Source organism: Anolis carolinensis, chromosome 2 (genome assembly GCF_035594765.1).
Source record: "Anolis carolinensis isolate JA03-04 chromosome 2, rAnoCar3.1.pri, whole genome shotgun sequence".
Taxonomy (NCBI): domain Eukaryota; kingdom Metazoa; phylum Chordata; class Lepidosauria; order Squamata; family Dactyloidae; genus Anolis; species Anolis carolinensis.
This window is the reverse complement of record NC_085842.1, coordinates 162,993,710-163,020,631: the sequence shown is the minus strand read 5'-3', so window position 1 is coordinate 163,020,631 and position 26,922 is coordinate 162,993,710. Positions and strand designations below refer to the sequence as shown.

Sequence of the window (26,922 nt, the reverse complement as noted above, 5' to 3'; positions counted from 1 at the left end):
AAACATCTCTCTTACATTTAAACATAGCTCAGGGAAGACTGAGCACATTCAGTGGCTCTTAACATCTTTTGTGTGGGTGGGGAATGGAAAATGGGAATGGGATGGAGTACCTGGAAAAAAGCAGGACACGGAGTTCTTAAGAGAGCTCCGTACTGCAACCTCTTGTTGCAACTTCCATTGATATCTTATAAATAATATCATAACTTTCCTAATTTGGAAATGACAGCCCTGACAAACCTTCTGTTGTCTCACTTATTTTGCAGCATGTGTGTGTGTTCCTTTTCCCATGATATACCTCTTTGAGTTCTTATTGCAGAATGGAATTTTTAGTATCACATTTATGCAGATGACACCCAGATTTTCCAGAGTTTTAAATCAATTGATACTTCTGTGTGAAAGTCCATGATGGACTGCCTGTCAAGTGCTTCTTTGTGGATGACTACTCACCATCTTAAGCTGAATATGGATAAAACTGAGAGCTTAATGTTTCACCTTATGGTTCAGTAGCCCCTCTTTCACAGTGTTTCCTGTCTCAGTTGCTAGGAACCTTGGAGTTCTATCAGATGAGCACTTGTCCCTATGTACCTTTATATCCAACTTTTGAACATCTGTTTTCTCCCTCTCTTAGAATCTCATTTACTCCCACCTCCCTATTCCTACAAAATTCCCATTGTTAGGAAGACCAAAAATTCCTTTCTGAGAAGCAAATGAGAAGCCTCCATGAGATGTCTCATGGAGTGAAGTCACTGCTTCTTAAATTGTGAGTTCTGACCCCAAATGGGTTCCCCTTAACTGAATGTTGGGGTCATGAAAAATATTGGCAACAGTAAAAGGTTTTGAACGTCACCCATTTGTACAAATCTATTAGCAGCAAGGTACAGTGTACTTCATATAAAGAAGCCTGTTTAGAAAGCCTTGCAAATGCTGATTTATTTTCAGGAAATGTCTGATTTTTATACCTTTTTGATATACCTATATATCCAGGGGATATTTCTTGGGCCAAAAGGAGTCACAAATGGAAAAAAGTTTAATAAGCCCTGCTATAGAGCACAGTGGCACTGGCAAGATGCAAAGAAAACCACTTGTTTCCAAGTTGCTCTTACTACTGGTTGGTTTGAAAACCTTTAACTCTGGAATTAATTAAACTCTATATTCAACTCATGAAACAATTCCTATAGCTTTTAGCATCTACCTAATCAAGTGATGCTGAAATTAATAATTATACACATGCACATATACATGTCATATCCTAACCGCAACTATAATATTTCAAATTCCATTTTAGATTATGGGCATTTCTGAAATTGTTAATGCAGTGAAATCCTCTTTAAATTACTCTGTGGGAGGGAGATTTTTCCTTGGAGAAAAAGAATTATGTATCATTTACATTTATACTTCCAACAATGAGCTCAAAGTGGAACATACGGCTCTTATCTCCACTTCATTCTCACAACAGCCTGGTGAAATAGGTCAAACTGATAGTAAGTGGGGGATGTAATGTAATCCTTTCAGTTTCATGATGAGGACTCGAGCCTGCATCCTCCTAGTCCCCATCTAGTGCAGTAACCACACTTCCAATTTACTTCAACTAACCACAAATTAAAATCAAATTCACCATCATCTGGTTTTTTGGTTTAATGAATCTAATTTGTATAAATTCATCCCTTTTCATTGCCATTATGCAAGGTAACAAAAATCTGTATGCCTGCTAAAAGAAGAATTTACTGAAAGCATGTTCTGAAGCTATTATTTGCAAATGATGCTGCAATTTATTTATGATCTCAAAATCTGGAAAAAAAAAAGACAGCATGATGAGCTTTTTACGAAGTAACTGCCTAAAAAACCCCCAAACCCCAGTAGATTGATAACATAAATACATTTTATGGAAATGTAGCCTAACTTTAACCATAATTACATAGAAATTAGTCTCATTAATTTCAGTTGTTCAGCTGGAGCTTCAAACACCCAGCAGATATTGGTCCTGTAAATATATGCAATAGCCATCAACAAAGATGGAACAAGAAAGAGAAGTGGGTGGGGAAAATTCCAGATGCTGAAAATAGTTTATTGCAGGAATAATCGATAAAATTCAGAGAATTCAAGGCGCACAAGAAACACTACTAATGTACGTGTCTTATGAGGAAGGATAAATAAAATTTTAAGTCATGTTCCCGTGTGAGTAGGCAGAACAGCTCTATCCACTTTCATGGGAAAACCTGTGAGTGCTGATAAGGAAGAGCAATGTTTATTGCTTATCTTAGCCTCTGGTCTTATGTTCTTTATGCTTGCCTTCATCTTATGCTAAGTATCATAGCCTGAGGTGCAAAGCAGCCTGCTAAGAACTCCACACAAGATTATCTTGCCAGCCACATACATCCCTCACCTACCTAAGTCAAAGTGGGAGAAAGCAAGAGATGGAGGGAACTTGGATACACAGGATCACATGCAGAAGCATGGATCAAAAGATGGATTCAACCAACTAATTTGGTTGTGTTTGTTTGTTCCACTATGACAGTGCTTCTCAACTTGTGGGTCCCCAGGTGTTTTGGCCTACAACTCCCAGAAATCCCAGACAGTTTACCAGCTGTTAGCATTACTGGGAGTTGAATGCCAAAACATCTGGGGGCCGATAGGTTGAGAACCATTGTACTATGAGAACCACCATTAACCCATTCATGCTACACACATATATAGCATTATCATAGGTTCATAGAGTTGGAAGAGTCCTCATGGGCCATTGGATCCCACCCCCTTCTTAATGCAGGATCTCCATCTCCAACATTATAACCTCAGCAGGTCCGGCATCTTTCTGAAGACATCCAGAAAATGAGATACCTCTCTAGGCAAGTGGTTCCATTGTTGAGCCATTCTTACTGTCAAGGAGTTCCTTCTAGTGACAGCTACTCTCTGTAACATGGCACCTAGTCCTACCCTCCTGGGTCAGCAGATAATAGGTCTCTCTTCTCATCTTGGTGACAGCCCTTGAGGCATTTAAAAAGTGCAATCCTTTCACCCGTCATTCTTTTTTCCACTAAACTGAATATGCCTAGCTCCTTCGAATTTCCCTCATATATTTTACTCTCCATACATCTTGCCACATTATCCTTCTTTGAAATTGCTCCAACTTCCCACTCTCCTTCTCAAAATGGGGCATCCAGAATTACAGGCTGCATCCTGGATCTTGGGCTGCAGCTTGCACCAGCTCTAGCCAGAATGGCAAATGAACAAGGACACCCAGAGTTGCAGCCCAATGACATCCAGTTAGCCACAAGTTGCCCACATCCGATGTAGGTTATCTCTGGAGTAAGTACAGCTAGGATTACTGATGTTTATTCCTTGGAAAAGAACATGCATCTAGGTGCACAGTGTACCAAACAAATGCTTATTTAGAATGGCAACCATTCACACTGACCTCTTGGCAGAAGCTAGTGTTAACCATCTTTTTAGTTGTACAGTAGGTTTCTAAAATGGTTTTAAGTCACCTTGAATCTCATGCAGAGAGAAAGGTGGGATGTGAATCAATTAATCAATAAGTAAGCTCTGCCAGACTAGAAAACAGTTCACATGGTGGAACTGTGTGAAGACAGAGTGTTAATTACAAGGAAAGAAAAGGCCGGGTATACTGTTTGCCCCACTAAGTTCATGCAGAGCCTTTTGGAATGAGTTTCCATCTATCCTATCTTTCTGTTCAGCAACCAATCACAGCTACTCCTCTTTTTAAACAGCTTTTGTGTCACTGAACTGCAGATCTGACCTAATGGAAGTTCAGTCTGTTCTGAAGAGGATGAATGGATTGCAATGTGGACTCATCCAGCTATTCTTTCCTATGTTTTCTTTGGTTGTACAAAGCTAATGTTAAATTGAACTTGATGGGCAGTGAGTAGGTGGGAAGTGACATTACTATAATTGACCATGGTAGATAAATCTGGGCCAGGGAACACATTGAAATTGAAAATCTGAACTACTTTAATGAGATTAACCTATCTTCTGAGCAGACAGTCACTCGAATTGCTACCTGAATTAAGACTGGATAAGACTATTAGCATATGGCTGATTGAGGACTTTTCTTTCCATCGTTCTTCAGACTTAAATGAGTTTAGGATACATTTTATATCCTATCTGAAGGGTAGGAGAAACACAACCAAACCACAATATGTGATCCCTAATTAGCCTCAGTATTTATTTGGTAATATTTTCTATTACCAGTACTACTGATTTCAGTTTCTATTTCACTTTTCTTCCAGATGAGAGTTCAAAACATATTCCATTCACATAAAACACGTCATTTTTAACCCATTAAGTTTTACTGCTATCTAAGCATCCTGACATAACGAAAGCGTTGACATAGTTGGCAACCAGCATGAAAAGCTAATCAATCCCTAATGGCTTGTTTTGTAAAATGCAGAAACCATTTCCATAGTAAACAGTCTACTTACCAAGAACTGGGAACCTGAGAAGGCTACCAGGAATGAGTTCCACAGTTTTACAAAGCTAATGATTTTCCTGATTCCTAATTAAATAAAGTATTGAATTAAGTGGACCCAGTTTTGTAAATGGCCATTCAGCTGGTTGCTTATGCAAAGCAGGACTTGATTATCAAGAGGGTCAATAAGTGTATTTTATTTAAAATAGAGAAGGAATGATCTATGCCAAAAATCTAAATCATGTGTGGCTAGGGAGACTAGTACAAATTCCTGTAAACTAGAAACACCAGTGTCTATACATGGAAGAATAATGTCCTCATGGAGGAAGCCTATGCTCTAGGCCAGGGGTCCCTAAACTAAGGCCCGGGGGCCGCATGCGGCCCTCCAAGGTCATTTACCTGGCCCCTGCCCTCGGTTTTAGACTTAGGCTCGCCCTAAGTCTGAAATGACTTGAAGGCACACAGCAACAACAACAACATTAACAACAACAACAACAACAATCCTAATTAACTTGACTATCTCATCAGCAAGAAGCAGGCCCACACTTCCCATTGAAATCCTGGTAGGTTTATGTGGGTTAAAATTGTTCTTATATTTAAATATTGTATTGTTCTTTCGTGTTGTGGATTGTAGATGGTAAACGCAAGCTCTTACGTGTGCCCGTGAGCCCAGAGTCACCCTGCAGAACAATGATGTACCACTCAGATTTGCAGAACAAATAATACAAGAACTTTACTAATTCCAAGAGATCCAAAGAACAATGGTATTCACAATGGTCCTTCTGATTGCTTACAGAAACCCAGCAGTCATAAACAGTCCTTTTTCAGTCCATAAATCTGCTTCAGTGAAAAATACAGTCCTGGTTCTTCATCCTCTTTTCCCAGCAGCAAACAAGGCCTCAGAAATAGCAAGGACTCTCTGAGTACAGAGCCATCTTCCCCAGGCAGTACTCGGTCACCACACAGACTCACACTGAACAAAAACTTGTTCAAACCGGTTCTCCAGCAGCAGAACAGAAACAGTTTCAAATCAAATTACAGGTCTTTGCAGGTTCAGCCAATTGGCTGTTCCAGTTAACACACAAATATAGCACAGTGCCTTTGCAAACCATAACATTTTGTTGGCTTTTTTTTTGCACTACAAATAAGACATATGCAGTGTGCATAGGAATTTGTTCATATTTGTTTTCAAACTATAGTCCGGCCCCCCAACACTCAGGGACCGTGGACCGGCCCTCTGCTTAAAAAGTTTGGGGACCCCTGCTCTAGGCAGTCCCAGAACATGGACAATACATCTTCAATGGAGCTTGTGATCATAAAAACATGAGAAGGTGATTTATACCAAGCTCATTTAGCACAGTATTGTCATCTCTGTCTGGTAGTAATGATTCTCCACTAGCTTTCTCTGGAGTCAGAGGAAATGAAGCTCCAGACCTTCTTCACATGGCACTATTGCTTTGCAGAGCTTTAGACTGGAGGCAGAAGGGTATATTTGCCTCTTCAACTTTGACCATGACCCCTAATTAGAAATCAAATGTTTAAAAATAAATACTGAGCCCATACAGCATCATAATCCCGGGCACACAATGCCTACACAGACGATTTGTGTTTGGAATGATTAGGACCTGCCCTGCCACTTATTTATAGGTCCTGTAGAGTGCTGTGGCTAAAGAGCTTTGACATAATCACTGGGATGAGATAATCCCAGATTTGCTGTTCTGGGGAACATTCTCATATTGGAAATTCATCCAGTCTTGATTCCCATGGGAGGAATGCCAGTCAGGATACATGAGGCAGGATGGGACAGTAATAGAGGAAGCAACTCCTCCTCCTCCTAAGAGTACATCTAATTGAGACTCTCTGTTATGAACATAGAAGTCTGTCTTATAAAGGACTTCCAAGTCAGAACTTACCCAGGCCCTGAAATTTCAGGGCCAAAATCTGGAATCTAGGAAAACCCTCTTTGTGATGTCCCACGACGTGGGCCTTTGTGATGTTATACAGATCAAGTTACAAGGGGTAGCTCAATTCAGATGAAAAAACACTGAGTCTACATGTGAAGAAAGTATTTGTACACACACATTTCAAGGCAATGCACTCACTCTAAAGTTCCTCCCCATTGCTCTCCAGACTAGAGAAGTGAGTCTTTGTCCTGAAATCTAGAATCCCAGGTCTTCCACTGATGGTCCAAAACAGGACCTTCAATGAAATACCTGGGATTCCAGATTTTCACTACTTCCACTGACAGAATTCGTTCAAAGGTTTCTGGATCAAACTAAACACAAAGATGTATTTGTCTTTGGGGTGGTATGTTCGACTTTGTTTCTGAACAGAATGTCAAGATCCATTACCCAGAGCCAAATGCATAATAGAAGTGGAGGGGCAGCAGAATCAATTATTTAATAGATGAGATATGCATTGTACAAATCCAAATCTAGATCTGAGTTCCTATAGATCAGGTTTTCTAACATAAGATTGTCACAAAGAGATATGCAGACCAGCACAAAATTCTGATCAAAGGTAGCCAATACTCACTACATTTTACAGGTGATCAACTCTGAGAAGAAGAAGGAAGGAAGGAGCCCAAACTAGTAATGTCAGAGTTTTTTTAACATTCAGTTTTTGCTACTATTAAATTGTCCCATGCATACCAATTGTCCCAATTTAGCAGGGACATTCCCAGTTAATCTCTAATCCATTTTCAGCTGCTTTGAAAAAAATCCCAGTTCCTTTTGCCTCGGTTTACATCTATTGCTACAAACCAAATCTGAAGAGGAGTGAAGGGGGCCTTGCCTTCCCCTGCAGGCTCACACAATCGTAAACTATTGCTATTCTGGTTTTTTGTTCTCCCTCATTAATAATTTCTACCATCTTGACTAAACTAGGTCACATGTCTGACAGTTTTCATCTATGAAATGTTGGGAATGCTATCCACAATCAGAAAGGAGCACATGCTTGACCCACTTCAAATCTTTGAGAGATCTACCACTAGCTTCTGATCTTCTCTCTATTCTCCCCTGATTTAGCTCTTTCTGATATATACATTTTGTGTATACTTTCTGCTGTTACACACAGGAGTGGCACACATTTTCAATTTGCAAACAGAATGGAAAAATTCAGAAAACCGCAATAATTATTGCACAATGGTATTCCAGTTTTAAAAAAGGCTTAGGGAATGCCAGTTAGGTAAATCTGCATGCAATGAAATACATTGCTCATATCCCTACCAATTGTTCCACATAAGGGAACAAGGGAAATACTTTCCTTTTCAGATTTACAGCAATGTTCCTTGGCAAATGATTCTTGTGGGAAAGCTTCAATTTGGCCAGTGCTGCCAACAGACCAATCAAGAAAACTACCTGTAGCATTTCATGAAAGCTCCAGTAGCTTTTCATATGACATTTTTTTTAAAAGAAAGAGGCTCATTATAAGTACAGAGGAATGCTTGCTGCCAGAATAGCAAATCATCATTTTTTTCTATTTTCACTAAGAATGAAGATAGATATTTCATTACTCATAGAAGAAAATAATTACAACAGACATTCAGCAACACATGAATGCATGACAATGTCACTTGTAAAAAGGTAAATGGGAGTACTTGATTTCATATTATCAATTCCAGCATTCAGATAACTGAGTTTTCCCAAAGACCTAACTATCTGGGAATTAAAAGGATTTTGAGTATTATTAAACATTTGCTGACATCAGTCACTATGAATTAATTCCAGAGGTAGGTTATGAGTAAAGGCCTATCTTCTTCTTCATTCACGCAGTCGTTTCCGACTCTTCGTGACCTCATGGACCAGTCCACGCCAGAGCTCCCTGTCGGTCGCCACCTCACCCCCCAGTTCCCTCAGGTCAAGCCAGTCACTTCAAAGAATACCGTCCATCCATCTTGCCCTTGGTCGCCCCCTCTTCTTTTTTCCTTCCATTTTCCCCAGCATTATGATCTTTTTCAGCTTTCCTGTCTTCTCATGATGTGGGCAAAATACTTCATCTTTGCCTCTAATATCCTTCCCTCCAGTGAGCAGCCGGGTATTATTTCCTGGAGGATGGACTGGTTGGATCTTCTTGTGGTCCAAGACACTCTCGGAATTTTACTCCAGCACTGAAGTTCAAAAGCATCTATCTTCCTTTGCTCAGCCTTACTTATGGTCCAACTCTCGCAACCATAGGTTACTATGGGGAATACCACTGCTTTAACTATGCGGGCCTTCGTTGCCAGTGTGATGTCTCTGCTATTCACTATTTTATCGAGGTTGGCCATTGCTCTCCTTCCAAGAGGAGATTTCCTGGCTGCAGTTTGCATCTGCAATGATCTTCATGCCTAGCAATATAAAGTCTGTCACTGCCTCCACGTTTTCTCCCTCTATTTGCCAGTTGTCAATTGGTCTGGTTGCCATAATCTTGGTTTTCTTGATGTTTAACTGCAGCCCAGCTTTTGCACTTTCTTATTTCACCTTGTTGATAAGGCTCCTCAGCTCTTCCTCACTTTCAGCCATCAAAGTGGTATCATCTGCATACCTAAGGTTGTTAACGTTTCTTCCAGAAATTTCAACTCCAGCCTTGGATTCGTCAAGCCCCGCACGTCGCATGATGTGTTCTGCGTACAAATTGAATAGGCAGGGTGAAAGTATACAGCCCTGCCGTACTCCTTTCCCAATCTTGAACCAGTCTGTTGTTCCGTGGTCTGTTCTTATTGTGGCTACTTGGTCTTTATACTGAGAGAAAATGAAATAGCCTTGAACAAAAGTGCCTGATTTATAACAGCCAGTCAGGACACTTAAAACTTCTTAACCACTGGCTCTGAAATAAGATACCCATAAACATTTTGACATGTCAGATCGTCCCCATGCAACTTTGATCTACAGTAGAGTCTCACTTATCTAACTTTCTGGATTATCCAACACATTTTTGTAGTCAATGTTTTCAATATATCATGATATTTTGGTGCTAAATTCGTAAATACAGTAATTACTACATAGCATTAACGTGTAATGAACTACTTTTTCTGTCAAATTTGTTGTATAACATGATGTTTTGGTGCTTAATTTGTAAAATCATAACCTAATTTGATGTTTAATAGGCTTTTTCTTAATCTCTCCTTATTATCCAACATATTCGCTTATCCAACGTTCCGCCAGCCCGTTTATGTTGGATAAGTGAGACTCTACTGTATTTGTCAATTACTTTTCTTAAATGTATGTGTCCAAGCCATATCTATAATGGGGCCATTTGTAAAGTAAGCCATATTTTGGGGGGTGGGGGTGAGCAGAGTAGCTGGGTGTGACAAAGGTAGGATTCAGGGGCAGAATTTGACCAATACAACACATTTAAAGGCAACATTTCAGACTTTATGATAAAACCTGAAAAACTAGATTCTGCCTTAGCTGAAAAAAAAAAACACAGTTCATCATGCAGAAAAATCACAGCAGGTTGACTTTTCAAATAAAAGCTAATATGAGAATGAGAACAAAGAGATGTCTACATATTGTGCAAAATATATTTTGTTACTTGTTCAAAAAGTTCTGTGTTTTGTTGGAATAAGGAATAAGGAATAAGACAAGACTGCACAGACCTTTAGCTAAGGCAGAATCTAGTTCAGGTGTATGTGTTTGCGAGGAGGATATTCATAGAGCAGATTTTTTTCCTTTTAATGTACAAATTCTAAAATCCACTCTAGCTAGAAATAGTAATTCACAAGACTATTAACCTTTTGTATACTTGACACTTGGTTCTCTGTAAACACTTAAGTACAGCTGTGTGTTAATGCATTGGTGCTTGAGAAAACCCCCGGCTGTTTGCATTTCCCTGAACACCACAACACAAGCTATTAGAGTGTGGTATAAACTGAAATCTGCTCTCCAGCAAGGAGCCAAAACTGGGAAATCACTAAATTTTAGAATCATAGAATCATAGAATCATAGAATAGTAGAGTTGGAAGAGACCTCAAGGGCCATCTAGTCCAACCCCCCGCTAAGAAGCAGGAAATTGCATTCAAAGCACCCCCGACAGATGGCCATCCAGCCTCTGCTTAAAAGCCTCCAAAGAAGGAGCCTCCACCACGGCCCGGGGGAGAGAGTTCCACTGCCGAACAGCCGAACAGCCCTCACAGTGAGGAAGTTCTTCCTGATGTTCAGGTGGAATCTCCTTTCCTGTAGTTTGAAGCCATTGTTCCGTGTCCTAGTCTGCAGGGCAGCAGAAAATAAGCTTGCTCCCTCCTCCCTATGACTTCCCCTCACATATTTGTACATGGCTATCATGTCTCCTCTCAGCCTTCTCTTCTGCAGGCTAAACATGCCCAGCTCTTTAAGCCTCTCCTCATAGGGCTTGTTCTCCAGACCCTTAATCATTTTAGTTGCCCTCCTCTGGACGCTTTCCAGCTTGTCAGCATCTCCCTTCATCTGCGGTGCCCAAAACTGGACAAGTTTTAAATCTCACTGCTAGACTACTGAAGCAAAGAGATTTATTTGTTTGTTGACTTTTCATTCAACAACTGTTGCAATTACTTTAGCTGGAACAAGGTTTCAGATATCACAGCAGGAGTGGGAATGATGTTGGGTTGCAATCCCCCATTGACTATACTGGCTAGGGTTGATGGGAATTGCAGTCTAACAGCAAGGGCGCCATGGCTCCCATCTTGGTTTCAGAAACAGGCTAGATCAGTGGTTCTCATCCAATCCAATGCTTTTGGCTTAAACCTACACCTGTTGATAAACTCTACAAGTTAACTGGCATTGCCCCTCCTGACGTGCGACGGGAAGTTGCTGCTAATGGTGAGAGAAAAAAGGTTGAACATTGTGAAAGCCACCCACTGCATGACTATCAGCCTCCTCCCACCAGACTCAAATCAAGGAAAGGCTTCATGAGAACCACCACTCCTCTTGATGTTCCTCCAGCAGCAGCAAGGGTGTCTCTCTGGGCAGCTAAACCTGGCAATTCTAACTGGATGGCCCCCCACGAGGGTCTTCCTCCAGGGGCAAACCAAGAATGGGCAATTTGGAAGTCCCTGAACAGACTCAGAAGCGGAGTGGGCAGATCTAAAGACAACTTGGCAAGGTGGCACTACCTGGAGGAATCCTCCACCTTGTGTGACTGTGGAGCTGAACAAACAACTCAGCATATGTATGCTTGCCCACAATGCCCTGCCTCATGTACAGAGGAGTTGTTTAAAGCTACAGACAATGCGGTTGCTGTTGCCCGCTTTTGGTCCAAAACTATTTAGTTGCTTGTGATTTCTTTTTTAATTTTTTTTATTTTTATTTCCATTATTTGAAATGTACAATGCTTTTGACACGAAATAAATAAAAGTGGTTCTCAACCTGTGGGTCCCCAGATGTTTTGGTCTTCAACTCCCAGAAATCCTAACAGCTGGTAAATTGGCTGGGATTTCTGGGAGTTGTAGGCCAAAACACCTGGGGACCCACAGGTTGAGAACCACTGAGCTAGACAATCTGTGGAATGGTATTACTCAAATCTAATTGGGCTGTACCAATGCAAAACATAGTTTCTGGGCTCCATGCTTGTCTACAAAAACATCTCCATGCTCATAGGCCTAAATCCTGATTTATAGCATCAATGAAAGTAGATATATTGAAACTATGGAGCCTCTTTAAGTGACTCCATGATGTGTTGGTTCAAAGGATCTACTCCATTTGATTTTGGCCATAGTGCCATGAAGACTATAGCTGAATTATTTTATGTGAAAGGAGGTTTCAGTCAGAAAACAGCCTGGCATAAGGAAGTTTTCAGAGATTGACTATATTATCAGTATTTCAAACAAGAATTGTTTAACAATGGTTGCATACCCACAAACACAGATGAGCCTGAGAGTCAAACTTGGATTGGGAGGAACACTCCCATGTCCTGGATTTTGTAGGTTGGAGTTTCTCTTTCCAGTCTGACCTTCAAAATCCCTCACAGAAAAGTTGCTACAGCCCGGCAAAAGGCTGCTTGCTGTTTTCTGTATTGCTCAAGTTTGAAGATGGATGGAAACAGGATGCCAAATTCTACAAAATCCTATAAATGAGATTCTGACCTAGAACCAATTCTAGAGGTTAACTGACACTTGCAGTTTGGAGGACAGGATTTGTGTTCAAGTTAAAGATTTTTAGGTCAGCTCAGCAATAAAGACAGCGAGAGACCTTAGACCAGGGCTTGAAATATCAGCATAATTGTGTTCTCTGCTGTTATGACTCCTGAACTAATGTATATAAAGTGCTCTGAACATCTGGAGGGATGGGTATGCTACAGAAATGGATAAGAATTTAGTTTTTTTCTGGAGCACAATTGCCAGAGATCATGTTGACGGCAGGACTCTGAGAGCTATGGTCTAACCCAGGCATGGGCAAACTTTTGCCCTCCAGGTGTTTTGGACTTCAGCTCCCACAATTCCTAACAGCCGGTAAGCTGGCTGGGATTTCTGGGAGTTGAAGTCCAAAACATCTGGAGGGCTGAAGTTTGCCCATGCCATGTGTAAACACTGAAAAGGGAACATGTACAGTTCACATTAAGGATTTTGAAGTCTTACCACTTTTAATGTGGAAAGTTTAAATGTAGGTCACATGGATCATATCTATACTGACTGGAAAGCAGTTGGATATGGTGATGAGTATGTTGGGTATGGAAGCACTTGCTCATTTATGAGCATCTTGCTTTTGCTCATCTGTAAAAGCAATAGAGTAACATTGGACAAATTACCCTCACCCAAATATATCTATTGCTGTGTGGTGTCTATATAACTTGCCTTTTAGGGAAAAAAGGATGAAATCCAAACGTAATAAATGTTGTGCTGTCTTTCAAGACCACCAAACACCCATGGTGTTATCCCTTGGAATGAAATCACTTTCCTCTGCATTACTGTGCCTCTGCTTTTCAGCTTTACAGGGAAAGCAGGATCCAAAGAAAACAGGAGAAGAAAAACTGAAGCAAGTACAGTAAATCTCTTCCAGGAGCAGCTGAAGGGATTCAGAACATGCTGACAGCTTGGGAAATGACTTATTTTTACAATCAAAACCAGATGGTTCAACCATAAACGTCAACATTTCTTTTAATAACTTTTGTTTATTTGATGGCCAACTGGCCTGAGGTCACAGGAAAATATTGCATTTAAATAACCCCAACCTATCGGCAAGATTTGTCTCACCAATTTGCCTATTTGTTTTGGTGCGTGCACCTGGAGTGGTTTGTGATATCAGGAGCCACAGGGAAAGGAAAGAATGCTGTTGAAAGGAGTTGGTGATGGATAAGGAATCTCCAAAGCAGTAAAGGAAACATGCAAGGATGAGATGTAAAAGCAAGGTGTCAAAAGTATAGTGGTGCCATTAGCCAGATCTCCTGGGGGGAATGGGATGGAAAAAATGCAGCTATGGGAAGCACCAGAAGGAATGAGAGCAAAGAAAAGCCCGGTGGTTCCAGGATTTAGTTGGTGTGAGCAGCTAAAAAAAGGTGGTCATGTTGGTTCAGGAGGAATGTTTTTGTACTGTTATACTGCCTACCCACATTTCATCTGTGATTAAGATGGATTTATTTCTTGCTTTGGATATCTTATTAGCGCCACCTGTTTTATGCTGTTCTCCATTTCACATATTAAAACTGGGACATGTGTAGCTAAGTATCACAAAAATGTGGTCAAGATGGCACAAGATATTAGTAAGGAAAAATACACAAGCTAAGAAGAGAGAGGAGATCCCAGTGGTGCAGCTGATTAAATCACTGAGCTGCTGAACTTGCTGACTGAAAGGTCAGCAGTTCGAATCTGGGGAGCAGAGCGAGCTCCCATTTTTAGCCCCAGCTTTTGCCAACCTAGCAGTTCGAAAACAAGCAAATGGGAGTAGATCAATAGGTACCGCTCCAGTGGGAAGGTAACAGCATTCCATGCAGTCATGCCAGCCACATGACCTTGGATATGTGTACAGACAATGCTGGCACTTCAGCTTAGAAATGGAGATGAGCACCAGCCCCCGGAGTCGGACACAACTAGAATTAATGTCAAGGGGAAACGTTTCCCATTATCTTAAGAAAATATAATTGCACTTTTTTACTTTTACATGGGCCTGCAGAAAAAGGCAAAATTTTGCCCTCCCCAACTTCACTGATGAGTAAACTGAGTACAAATGACTTCTGTACTTTGGAACTAGTTTGAAGGAATTGAAGTAATCTGAGGAGAAAAGAGGAGAATGAAAGGAGAGGAATTGACACATTTTAAACACAGCTAAAAGGTGGAACAAAGGATTAATCTGGACCATACCTACAAAACTGGGAAAGTTGGAGGGCATTTTTGAGCGAGAAAAAAAAGATGGCAAGACTCCTGAGAAAACACAGGAGGACTATGATGAAAAGATAAAATGTATATGTATGTAGAAAGACTTAGATGAATCAGAGATTCAATCCCTATTTGCTCAGAGGAGGAGAGTATACACTTCTGTAAGAGTTTCTAAAAACCGTGTTGCTAAATCAAGGCTTCCAGAAATATTCCTCAATTTAAAACATTCTTAACTACCTCCACTAGTGCATAATGTATCTGAAAGAGATGGAATTTGCTTTTTAATACACACATAGTACAGCAGGTAGCAGTCAGTTGGGTAGGGGTAAAATCCTTGGAAATTTTACACATATGCAGGCAGTGGGTGGATGTGGGAGGGAAGCAAGACCTTACCTACATTTTAAGAATTAGTCTCATGATGCTGAGCTGCAATATGGCAAAGCTGAAATGAGGTGGGAGGACAGAAGACACTGCCTGGAGTGAGTTGTTCTGGAACTTGCTGGCATGGCTACTCTTGTCTTATGCTTCTGTCTCCATTCAAGCGGACATATATTTTGAGTTGCTTTTAAAATATCTACTGTGACAATTAGGCCATACATTATTCATTTATGTATCAAATTCTGCATTAAGAAAAGATAGGTTCTGTGACCTGTCTAAATGAGACCCATGCTTTGCTTATTCCGAGCCCTATCACTCACAGGAAGCAATTCAAAAAGTTACTTTTGGGGAATGGCAGTACCAAAAAACTTCCAATGACCATGATGAGAGGGAGATTCTCAGTGCCATTATCAAAAAAGCTAAGTTTCTTATGACATGGCTATTTCTGTTTGTTGATTTCATCATGTTAAGTGAATGTGGAAGTGAGGCAACATGAAAAATAATGGGAGACCAGGCCTGTAGCGAGGGGGTGGTTTTAGGGGTTCAACCCCCCCCCCCCGAAATTTTTCAGGTTATTAAAAAAACCTGGTTTACTCATGAATTTTAAATCCCCATGCTAAGTCTATGAGATGCAAAATATTAAGAGTCCCTCCAGGCACTATTTCAAGCAGATATTGACAGGTTTGTAGCGGGGAGAGGTGTGTGCTAGGGGTTCAAACCCCCCCCCCCCCCCCAAATTTTCTAAACCCCTCCCGAAATATTTTTCTGGCTACGGCCCTGTGGGAGATGGTATTAAAAGACGTAACAGAGTGAATATGACTCCATGCTACTTACATGTAAGATGGTCTATACCAGTGTGGTCCAACCTTTAGTTACCTGAGGGCCAATCAAACTTTCTTAAAAACTTAAAGCAGTAAGAAGGGTAAACTATTTTTTTTCCAAATGTTAAATTAAAGTATTTTTCCAGTAAGAAGGGCAAGGGCCAACAAAAATGAATTGGTGGGCCGCATATGGGCCGCATGTGGGTTGGACCACACTGGCCTATACGACATTTCTTTTGCTAACTTAACTCACCATGGGAGGACAACAAAGAGTATGCTACATGGACAGTATGCCGATTAAATTGTTTATATCAGTGGTTCCCAACCTTTTTTAACCAGGGCCCACTTGACCAGGGACACTCTCCAACATTAGTACCAAAAGGGTTACGAATCAGTTTTTGGTCAACTTTAGGTTCTGTTTGGTTATTTGGGGTACTGATTCAAAAATTGCATTGGATAGACCACATCAGCACTATTTCTGATACAGAAATATGCCATCCAGTAGTCGCCATCTGCTCGCCCACAGAAAACCATATTTAATAATCTAGAGCTGATGTGGTCTATCCAATGCAATGGTCAGCTCTGTGGAAAGGAGCGGAAATAAAATAAAATAAATAAATAAGGATAAAGGAAGTTCAGACTGGATTTTCATTCTCTGCTGAGTCGCAGCCCATGGTTGGGAACCACTGGTTTATACAGTGAAAAATTGATGGAGTGAAACCAGGAGCCATGTGACAGCTGCTTAAAAGTTTGCTCCATAGTGCTATTAAAACCACATATTGTGCTTAGAAATATGGGTGTAGTGGAGGATGTTGGGTTGAATTGTGTAGTCATTAACTACAGACAGCCCACTCTCCTTCTAAATAATCAAAGCATTTCGGATGATGCATATATTCTTTTCAGCAGCTCCAGTGTGGCTCTTGTCACCTGAATCAATGGCTGAATATTTAGCAGAATGGATGATTAAACAAGCATATAATGTGACATCATGAGGGAACTCATACATTACAGTGAAGGATTTAAACATTCACTGCAGTGATTTATTGTTTTATCAGCTCAGGTTCATAGGGATCAGAAATGTTTTCCCAATCAGGATGTCTTTGTATAAATGTTTTATTCCTCCCTGTTATTCACAGAAATGTGTTCCACTGTAGCCTGCAATACAAACCATCTGGTTAAATTCCTTCTAAGACCTTGATTTATCACAGAGTGCCTCATCCTGCCACACTAGCCTCCTTCATGCTATATGTGCCTTCAAGTTCCCTACTGAATTATGGCAACCCCACAGATTTCATAGGGTTTTATTAGGCAAGAAATAGTTAAAGAGTTCCAGGCTTATATTCGGTTGCCATGTGCCTGGAGTATTTATTCCACTCAATTCACAACCATTTGAATTACAGAAACAAGATGTCAATCTACTCAGCAAAACACTTTGCATTCTAAAGAGTTTGTTGCCTACAATAAACCAAATACCATTCTCTTGAATACTATACATTCCTAATCCGAATCCATGGTCACCTACAGAGTTCCCTTTCAATCTGAAGCTGAAGAAGGTTAGACGGATTCTGGGCCTTTTCACACTGCCCCTATATCCCAGGATCTGATCCCAGATTATCTGTTTATATCCCAGGTTATCTGGTAGTGGGTTAGGGTTCCAGTTTAAAGAAGATAATCTGGGATCCGATTCTGGGATAAAGGGCAGTGTGGAGGCGTCCTCAGATGCAGTAGATTATCAGATTCAAGATTTAGAAAATTATAATTGTCATGACAACCAATGCAAACTCCTATATCTAATTTTGTGCCATGGAGAGACACCAATGGTGGAATGGTTCCAAAGCTCTCATGGCTGCAGCTACTTCAAATACCCAACAGCAAAAGGAAGGATTGAAATTTATAGCTAAGCAATAAAAGAGGGTTACAGTATTAGCAGTAGTGCTGTTAAGTACCAACTATTCCACTAATCCCTGTTTTAACACACAATGGCTACATTAAAGCCTTCTGAATGGGATCATCTGATTAGAAGCTTCCAAGTATGTTTTCCTTCAGAGAAAGGATACCTTTATAACTGGACAACAGATTTCTTTAGAAATTTGGGTCACAGCTGAGGGATGATGGCCAACCTATGCTACTCCTTGATTTGAACAGGGTAAAAACTTGGCAGATAGAAATGAATATTTTGGAGGATGGATTGGAAACATATCAGCTGACATCTTTACCTCCGGGATAATTATGAAAAGATTATGGCACCAGGTTCCCTTAACAGACATTCTAATATGAATAGAAACAATCCCATTCCTTTTTAAAGATAAATTTATTTATATCCCATTTGGCTTATGCTTAGTTCATGAATTTCAAAGAGTGAATATAGCCCAGTGCTACGAGTTGTACAGTACTACACAGCCTGTGTTGGCATCCTTGAGCAGCTGTCAGCACCCTAACAAGACACACCAGTGTTGATGCCTACTTGGCCTGGGAAGCAGATGGATTCAAGTCACCATTTTAAAGTTGTCTCAGAGCCTTATAGAAGAGGCAAAGGAGGGCCTGCTGAATATTGCTAGACTGCAAATCCCAGCATTCCTCAAAATGTTTTATTCTGGCTGGCTGTAACGAGAGTCAGATTGATGAGGCATCCACACTGTGCCTTCCACCAGGTCACTGTGCAATGCAACATTTTCTAGCACTGAATAGAGAAGTCCTGTTGAAACTGAGGTATTATGAGTTGGCAGAGATCTAGTTGGAAACTTTTGGATCACCTCATATGGTGAATCATTGAACTCTATATGGCAATATTTACCCAGGTAGTTCTGTATCTGCAGACCCCAGATTGACCATCCAGAACCTCCCAAACAGGGCTTAATAACTTTGCTTAAACAGAGAAATCTTCATGGAGGCTAAAAGAAACCACATTCTGGAGCCCTGTCTCTTCTTTGACCTGGAAACACTACTTTACATTGGAAACACTGTTCAAGAACCTGAGAATGTTGATAGAGAACTTGATGACCAGGTTATGTTCACAGTAGCTTCTCTTTCGAGACAACAACAAACATCATGCAGCGTGTTTGGTCAAGAATGAAAACAAACAGACTTCTAGGGCTCCTGTTTGAATTGTGATAGTTCCACCTAACGTTTACTTTATAGAAACAATTCATACATTCCCATTTGTATGAATGATGTCTTATCCAATTTGGCTCATAGTTGGCAGGGAGCCTGATAGAACTAGATGTGTCCTTAAAGCACTTTTCCATCTATGTAAACTTGTTCTCACAGGCAAGACACTAGGACTGAAATCAAATTAGGACACATTCACACCTGCATGTCTGTGCAAGTGTGCATCCAAAACAGACCCATCCAAATGCATGGGGGAGGTATCAATTCTTTGGGGAGAATCCCGACTCATGAAGTACAAGATAAAGAGTAAGAAATTCCAAAACAATCCAATGAGGACTGCACATGTTCAGCCTCCACACAATACTGACTGCCTTTTTAGGGGGGCTGTTGGAGGAATGAAGTACCCTGGGAAAGTTCTGGAACACCGAATAGGAATAATTCACATTATCACCTTTTTTTTTTTGCATGCCCTGCTTATTTAGGTTAAGTGCAAAATATGCAATTGGCCATGATTTTAGGCTTTTCACAAAAAGTGTAGCCTTATCCAGGATGGACTGCCAGGAATCAGAGGAAACCTCCTAGTCCTTCTTTTGGGATAATATCAACCTTGAACCATAACAGTCCTATCATGGCATATAGTCACACAATGCTGACCCCTGAAGAATTCTGAGCACCACTCAAAATGCATCATTAGATATTTCAAGGAAAGCAAAAGATCATCTTCTGTTAACAGTTCCTTAGTTTCTGGTTTCCAGAGCAGTGTGTGATGCAAGCAGAAAACAGACATGTGGCAGCAAGGATTTTGGCGGGGCCAGCATGTACAGATGGATGCCACATGTGTGCAGAGACTTAAATGAAAGCCCTGGGTCTTAGTCCTCGAATAAAAATGAGTGAACATCTTTAACCCAGAAAGACTAGTCAGCTTCCCAAATCTCAATTCGCTGGAGTTTCCTCCTCAGTCAACAAAACTAAACTTATTCTGTTACATCTGGATACAGAAGAGAAGCAACCAAACAGGGATGCTTTGGGGTCATGACTACAATCCCAAGGATTTCAGTGTCTTGATGGGTATGTTAAGTTATAGGGCTGGCAGTCTAGCCCGATACCAGTGAAATCTCTCTCACAGCCAGACTAGTTTATGCTACAGATTACATTCTGCTGATCCGTTTATTGTCTTTGAAATTTTACTCTGCAATGTACAATATTGCTGAAGGAGGAATGAGCCTCTCCTCTACATGTTTAGTTACCATGGTGCAATTCAAACACGTGTGAATGTAAGCAAAGTAAAAAGTACAACACAAGAAATGGCAGCACAAAAGGAGAACCAGACAATTCAAGGCAGTCATGCTTCAGGCCACACAAACTAAATATATAAAGTAAGTCAGTTCAGATACTGCACTGCCTATCACTCACACCTTCTCTTTGCTCATAAAAGTCTGATGTAAACACAAAGGAAAATAGGAGACAGACATAGCTGTGTACTCAAAATATTTTCCTGTATTAAAAATTTTTAAGTCTCAAAGTCTTTCTACCCTGAATATATGGTTTGCATATCTGGGCAATTTTTTCAGAAATGAAGTAAAATGGCATTTTCATTCATTGCACCAGACAAACAGAACAGCAGTAGCTTTTCCCAAGACGTAGAGTACTTAGTTGTAGCCTTTGATTTCTTTAGTTAGTCAGATTCCTGACAGTCGTCATCTTCTCTGTGTGACTTCCACAACTGAAGACTCTGGATAGCACCCTCATGGTATTCTTTTCAAGAAACTTGTTGCTATTATTGTGTACCTTCAAGTAATTACCATCTTATAGCGACTGTATGGCATACTGTCACAAGAATAGCAAGAATTGTTTAGAGAGGGTTTGCCATTCACTGTCTTTGAGGTTGAGGGTGTGTGTTTTGTGCAAGGTTCCCCAATGGATTTCTATTCCAAAGTGAGGATTTGAAACTTGGTCTCCAAAATCATATTCATTAATGCTGAAATTACCATACAACATTGTCACTCTCCTTTCAGACAGAAATTATTCACTGTGAGCTCTTGAAATTCTTGAAACAAGTTTATTCTCCAAATTCTTAACTTTCAAAGGACGTCTGCCAATGAATACCAGATCTCTTTCAAATCTATTACATTCATTTCAAGAGGGTTTGCATCTATGTCTATTATATTCATTTCAAGAAAATTATTTGAGAATATGACTCTCTAAAATTAAAATGATTAAGAAAAACCTTTAATTACTACAGGCCTAAAGAACAAATGAGAAAAGGGGATTTATCTTTGCAAATAAAAGAAACAGCCCTTTCTCCAGAGGATTCTTCCTTTTCATGTTTTTGTGAAATGTGACATTGCATTTCAAAATAGTGTGTAATGACGTCTTCTCAATGTCATCTCTGTGTGAAGTCCCAGGAGGAAACTTTGAAAGTGATTTGTTTTCATAGATCATGTTGCTCTTTTGCCAACTGCAGATGACATTTCATCATACATGCAAATTTCCATCCTTAATCTTTTCACTTTGATGAGATGTTTTCTCTTATACATTTGAAGTGAGGAATCACTATTTAACATGAAGAACTGTATACACACATTCGGACTCAAACACACACAGATGCAATCAGCTATAGAGCTTAGTGGGTCGTTTCATTAACAAAAAATGTCTCCTGGGAGTATGAAATTTTGAAATTTTATTATAAGGGAAATTCTTTACTTAAGGAACAGCAATAGATGTTCCTTATTAGAAGGGACTCCTGTTTCAGGCTCAGAAAGCCTGCTCTTTTTAATAAACTGAACAAGATGCCTCATTTTATATGTGGATGGGGACAAGTGTTATATTTATAGAGAAACACATGGCTAAGTGAACTGAAATCAATACTTCCATTTGGTATTTAAGCAAAAAAACAAACTTATTAACAATTGCTTCCTGGGTATCATCCATGCAAGTAATGAATTTCATTTCCCCCTTCTGATTAATTTGAAAATTGGACAAACTACATAGGAAGTAATTTTTCTACCAATGCTGATGAATAGAAAATTCAAGTTGGAAAAGGTAGGAGCAGATATGGCACCAGTCTGTAGATATACGCAAATGAAAAAGCGAAGAAGCTGATCCATACATAGTTTATTCCAGATCACCACAGAGACATATCCAGAGAAGATCTTTTTAATACAACTAAAATCTTCAAGAGAATCAGAATGGTATAATGATTTGAGTATTGGACTATGATTGTGGAAACTAAGATTTGATTCTCCACTCGGCCATGAGAACCCCGAGTAGCCTAAGGCACGTCACACGCTTTCAGCACAGAAAATCCCATGGTAAGTCAGAAATGACATGAAGGCACACAACAACAAAAGGAGCAACAACAAATGCATCCCATGTTAGGATTCCACATCAAGATTCCTCATGAAGGCCAATGGTCAACAAGGTGAAGTGAATTACTTTGGAAGGGTGTGTGCATGCATTTATGCACATGCACACACATTAGATGATATCATCAAGTCATGTTTGAACAGTAGAGCCAAACACAATTATTTAATTATCTTTGATTAGAGAAGTGGTTCTCAACCTGTGGGTCTCCAGGTGTTTTGGCCTACAACTCCCAGAAATCCCAGCCAGTTTACCAGTTGTTACGATTTCTGGGAGTTGAAGACCAAAACATCTGGGGACTCACAGGCTGAGAACCACTGGATTAGAGCCTTTCAACACTTTTGATTTTCATCTGCTTATTTTATCTAGTAATAACGCATGCTGAGGAACTATCTCATGCTATTTTGCAGCCTACTGTCTCTTAAGCTTTTGAGTGGGAGGAATGGTAATGGTCTTGGCGAAAACATGGAAGTATATTAAGGTGAACAAATCTGTGGGCTGAAAAAGTTTCTCAACTGGCATCCTGCTACAGAAGACATTTAACTTAATTTTATACAGACCATAGCTCAAAACTAGCCTGCAATATATGCAAACTTCTCCAGGAGTGTAAAAGTGTTTCTTTCAGAGGAAATATTAGATTCCAATTCCATTATCTGGAGTACTATTTCCTGCTTTGCCCACCAATGTTGTGGAAAGCTCAAAACCAAGAACCATTGTAGGAACTCAGGGTTCCCCTTTATTGCAAAGGCTACTGGACTGATCATAAATAAATGAAAGCATAAAGGAACAACACAGGACAGAGAAAAGGCCATTATCTTAAAGGTAACTAAAGGTGCTGAACTAGAGGATTATACACTGATTATACATACAGTTGATATTTTTTAGCAGTTTAGAAGCCTGTTTCTGAGACAGCTGTGCATGCTTATTGAAGAAAATTCTGGGGCACCCTAGAATAATATATTGTAGTTACTTTAGTCCACTAACAGATCTCATTGACCCAAGTATTATGGCTTAATAAGGAGCTAGATTTCAGTTTAGCACCCTGATCTTATAGTTATGCACAGCTGTGATGATTCAGAAAATGGGTCACCTGGAGAATGCTTTTGCTGGCTAAATAAAAATAACACACTGGCTAGGTCTACTACCCACATATTCTCATACTGCCCAGAAGATTTCAAGCCTTTTTTTCCCCTTTCTTTCAAGCTAAACATTTTTATCTGCTGTCTTCCAGATGTGTTACTAAGTAATTCCAGACAGTGTATGATCATACTCACTTGATGAAGTATTTGATTCCATCTGCTGTGTAGGCTTCTTCCCATCCATAAGGCAGACCTAAGTGAATTCCAGGGTAAAGATAGAGATGAAAAACAGAACAAAAGCACACATACACTATGAATAATTGTAAACACAATGTTCTGTTTTGAAATAGCAGCTACTAAAAATGTGTGCATTACATTTTCTAAAAACATGGAGCATAAATAAGTACAAACTGTTTCAACAATGCCACATTCAACCCAAAAAGTCTTCAATCTGATTGGCAGATGGATCACAAAGATGAAGGAGTTTTGCACATGACATTAACTGTGGATCCTAATGTGAATTCATCATCACTCTTCAGATAAGTGTCACCTCTATCAAAATTTTCACTTTTTATTTACTCACCATAAAACTAACTTTAACCCTTTATGGGTATGCCTCCTTCATAGTAACTGCATTTATAAGCAGATATAACTGCTGCTGTGTCAATAAAATATCTGATTTTATCAAGCAGCTATCAGCACATACTGATAGTAGTGTGAATTCTGAGAGCTATCCAATTAGCAAACAGTTAGGCAGCATATACATATGAGTTAAACAAAAAGGATGGCAACTAAATATTGAAAAATTAGATATCTACCGAATGCAATAACAAATACAGTATTGAAGACTAAGAGGTTTGTTCCTCAAATTATCACACATACATAGTTTTCAGAGAAAGGGGGGGTGAGGGATACACTGAGAAATGTAGAGAAGGAATTAGAAATAAGAATATTTCCCTTTAAATACTACTTTCAAAACTCATTTTTCGAGATTTTTTTTTGGCAATGGTTATAAGTATGTTGGTTAGCCAGAGTCTAAACACTTGTTCTACAAATCATGGAAGCTTTAGTTTGAAGAATCAGAGTGAGTTCGCCACAAACTCACTGTAAAAATCCACAGTTCTCATTCTCAGCATTCACTTATCCTATAGGTTTCTATAAAGACTGCAAAATATAATTTAAAGTGCTTTGAATGATGACAAGGCTATAATTTAGCTGCTATAAACATTCCAAATAGCCATTTATAAGGCAAAAAGAAAAGATCTCCCATTTATATATTTATGGCGAGACTTTTATTGGAATTATAGTTTTAAAGTATCAACAGATTAACTGGCTGAAATATGTGTTTTGGCTATGATGGCTAATAGACTCCCTCTTATCACAATGTAGTATTTTCTTTGCTGCAATCCAAATAGCATGCTCCAAATCCCACAGGAATGAATTATTCAGTTAATTTTGCATTGTGTAAATAACAACTTTTTAGAGATTTCTAAATCTACCATCAATTATTTTTAGTCTTGAGCGGATGATTTTTTGGAGCGGGAGAGAGTTTAATGTCTGTTCTCCCTCTCCCATATTGTTCATAGTTCAACAGACCTCTATTTTCCCCTTCCTCACTAGTGTTTTTAAAAACTCATAACTGTTTTAAAAAGCACTAGTCTGTAGATATAACGGTTATCCACATGTTTGGGAATTATTTAAATTTGTAGTGTGAACATGACCACAATTTGATTCTGAATTACAAAGTGGTGTGGATTGGACCCCAAGTCAGGATTGCACAACTCTCACATTATATTATGTACAGAAAATGTCATGCAAAATAAGAATTAAAATATATAAAATAAGAATTGAAAATAGGTTTTACAAACTGCATGGTTTTCAAATACTTTCCTGTTATGGGAAGAAAATGGCTAGACATTACACGTTGCTTCTTTTGAGAAGAAAATCAGTGAAGAATGACCTTCTTAGGAAATGACAAGATAGCTATTCCTATTCCTTGTTCTCATCCCAACTTGCTTCACTTGGAGCCAGCAAAAGGAGCCAGTCAAGGGACTTTGGAGGGGTTGCTACTGGGCTCCTTGTAGAGTCGCATGTGGTGGTATGTGCCTGATGATGGTAATCTTTCATGCCAGTCCTACTCCCAAAGCCAACATGTCTTATTCAGTAGGTTTGCTGTGTGGATAATCTCTAAATTCCTTCTACTGAGAATGTGAATTTCCATACCCAGTTGTGAAACGGTTTCACATGCACTTGCCATGCTGTATACAGACCTTGACTTTTCATCAGCTTGCTATTCAATTGGCAAAATGCAACCTTTGCAGACAAGAATGCTGGCATCTAATACAAAGCTTGTTGACAGAAAATAATGCTCTTCCCTATGTTTTTGCTTTCTGCCTGCTCTGTGGAAACGGCCCTGAAAGCCTCTGAGGGCTTTTAATGTGTGCACCGTGCAGACTATTTCTGAAACACACAAAACTAAACATTACAAGGGCAGTTTAATTTGCAGATCTTTGCATCAATGCCAATTTGAAAATAAATTCCTGCATAATTTATTCCAGCCTTGACTGAATTTGTCTGGAGAAAGAAGCTGGATTTCACTGGGAAACTGCCATGGGCTATAAATAAATAGTAATGCAAGTGTTTTCAAGACAGTTAGCTGGATGTGTGTGAAATGATCAAAACACAGGTACAGTGTTCCCTCACTTATCGCTGGGGTTAGGTTCCAGGACCACACGCAATAAGTGAAAATCCGCAAAGTAGGGACGCTATATTTATTTTAATATTCATACATTATTTTAGTAGTTATACACTATGTTAAGTCTTTATCAACCAATTGTGTGTTGATAAATCACCGCCTTTTCCTCTCGTTGCTGCTTGGGCTCCTTTTCTCACCCTTTGGCTTCTCCTTCCTCCCTTCCTTAGGCTGTAAATTGTATTTTTTTATGATTTATAATAGTCTTTTAGAGTTTATTGAAAAACCGTGAAACAGCGAATCCGCAAAAAGTGAACTGTGAAGTAGTGAGGGAACACTATATAACCAAACCTATATATCTCCACCCCCCTTGTGCAAGCAAGATATCCAGCGGTAAGATTAAACAAGAAGTAGAAAGTCTAGAACTGCTGAAGCAGATAAAAACAAAACCAAAGACACATAAATCTTTATCTCTGGCCAGAACTATCTCCTTGAAAAGTGCTGCAACCAGCCGCTTCCCAGTTCTATTCCACCTCTTCAGACCCTGGTACAGCATTCTCTGTGGAACTGAATGGCACAATCTGGGGCAAGTTAAGAACGGTTATGACATTCTCCAGAAAGCCCCTGCTCATAGCATTTTGTGGCCTATGCTGTAACATACGTAACTGAAAGTAAGCTGCACTGAAAACAATGAGACTTACTTTGTATGGGATTTTAATAGGTGTAGGATTACACTGTGGGTATTCTTGACTGTACTGGCTATAGACAAAGGCTAATGAAAAGCTGTAGTGTAA

At 39.7% G+C, this 26,922-nt stretch overlaps 1 protein-coding gene across 3 annotated transcripts in view; it reads right to left on the bottom strand.

The window, feature by feature from the left end:
• stxbp4 (syntaxin binding protein 4) overlaps nucleotides 1-26,922 on the bottom strand; it is a 152,290-nt gene that overhangs the window by 5,500 nt on the left and 119,868 nt on the right. For all 3 annotated transcript variants that reach the window (XM_062970990.1, XM_062970988.1, XM_062970989.1), the window contains one exon: nucleotides 23,632-23,689. In XM_062970990.1, coding sequence (XP_062827060.1) covers nucleotides 23,632-23,689 — 58 coding nt within the window. The remainder of the gene's footprint in view (nucleotides 1-23,631; nucleotides 23,690-26,922) is intronic.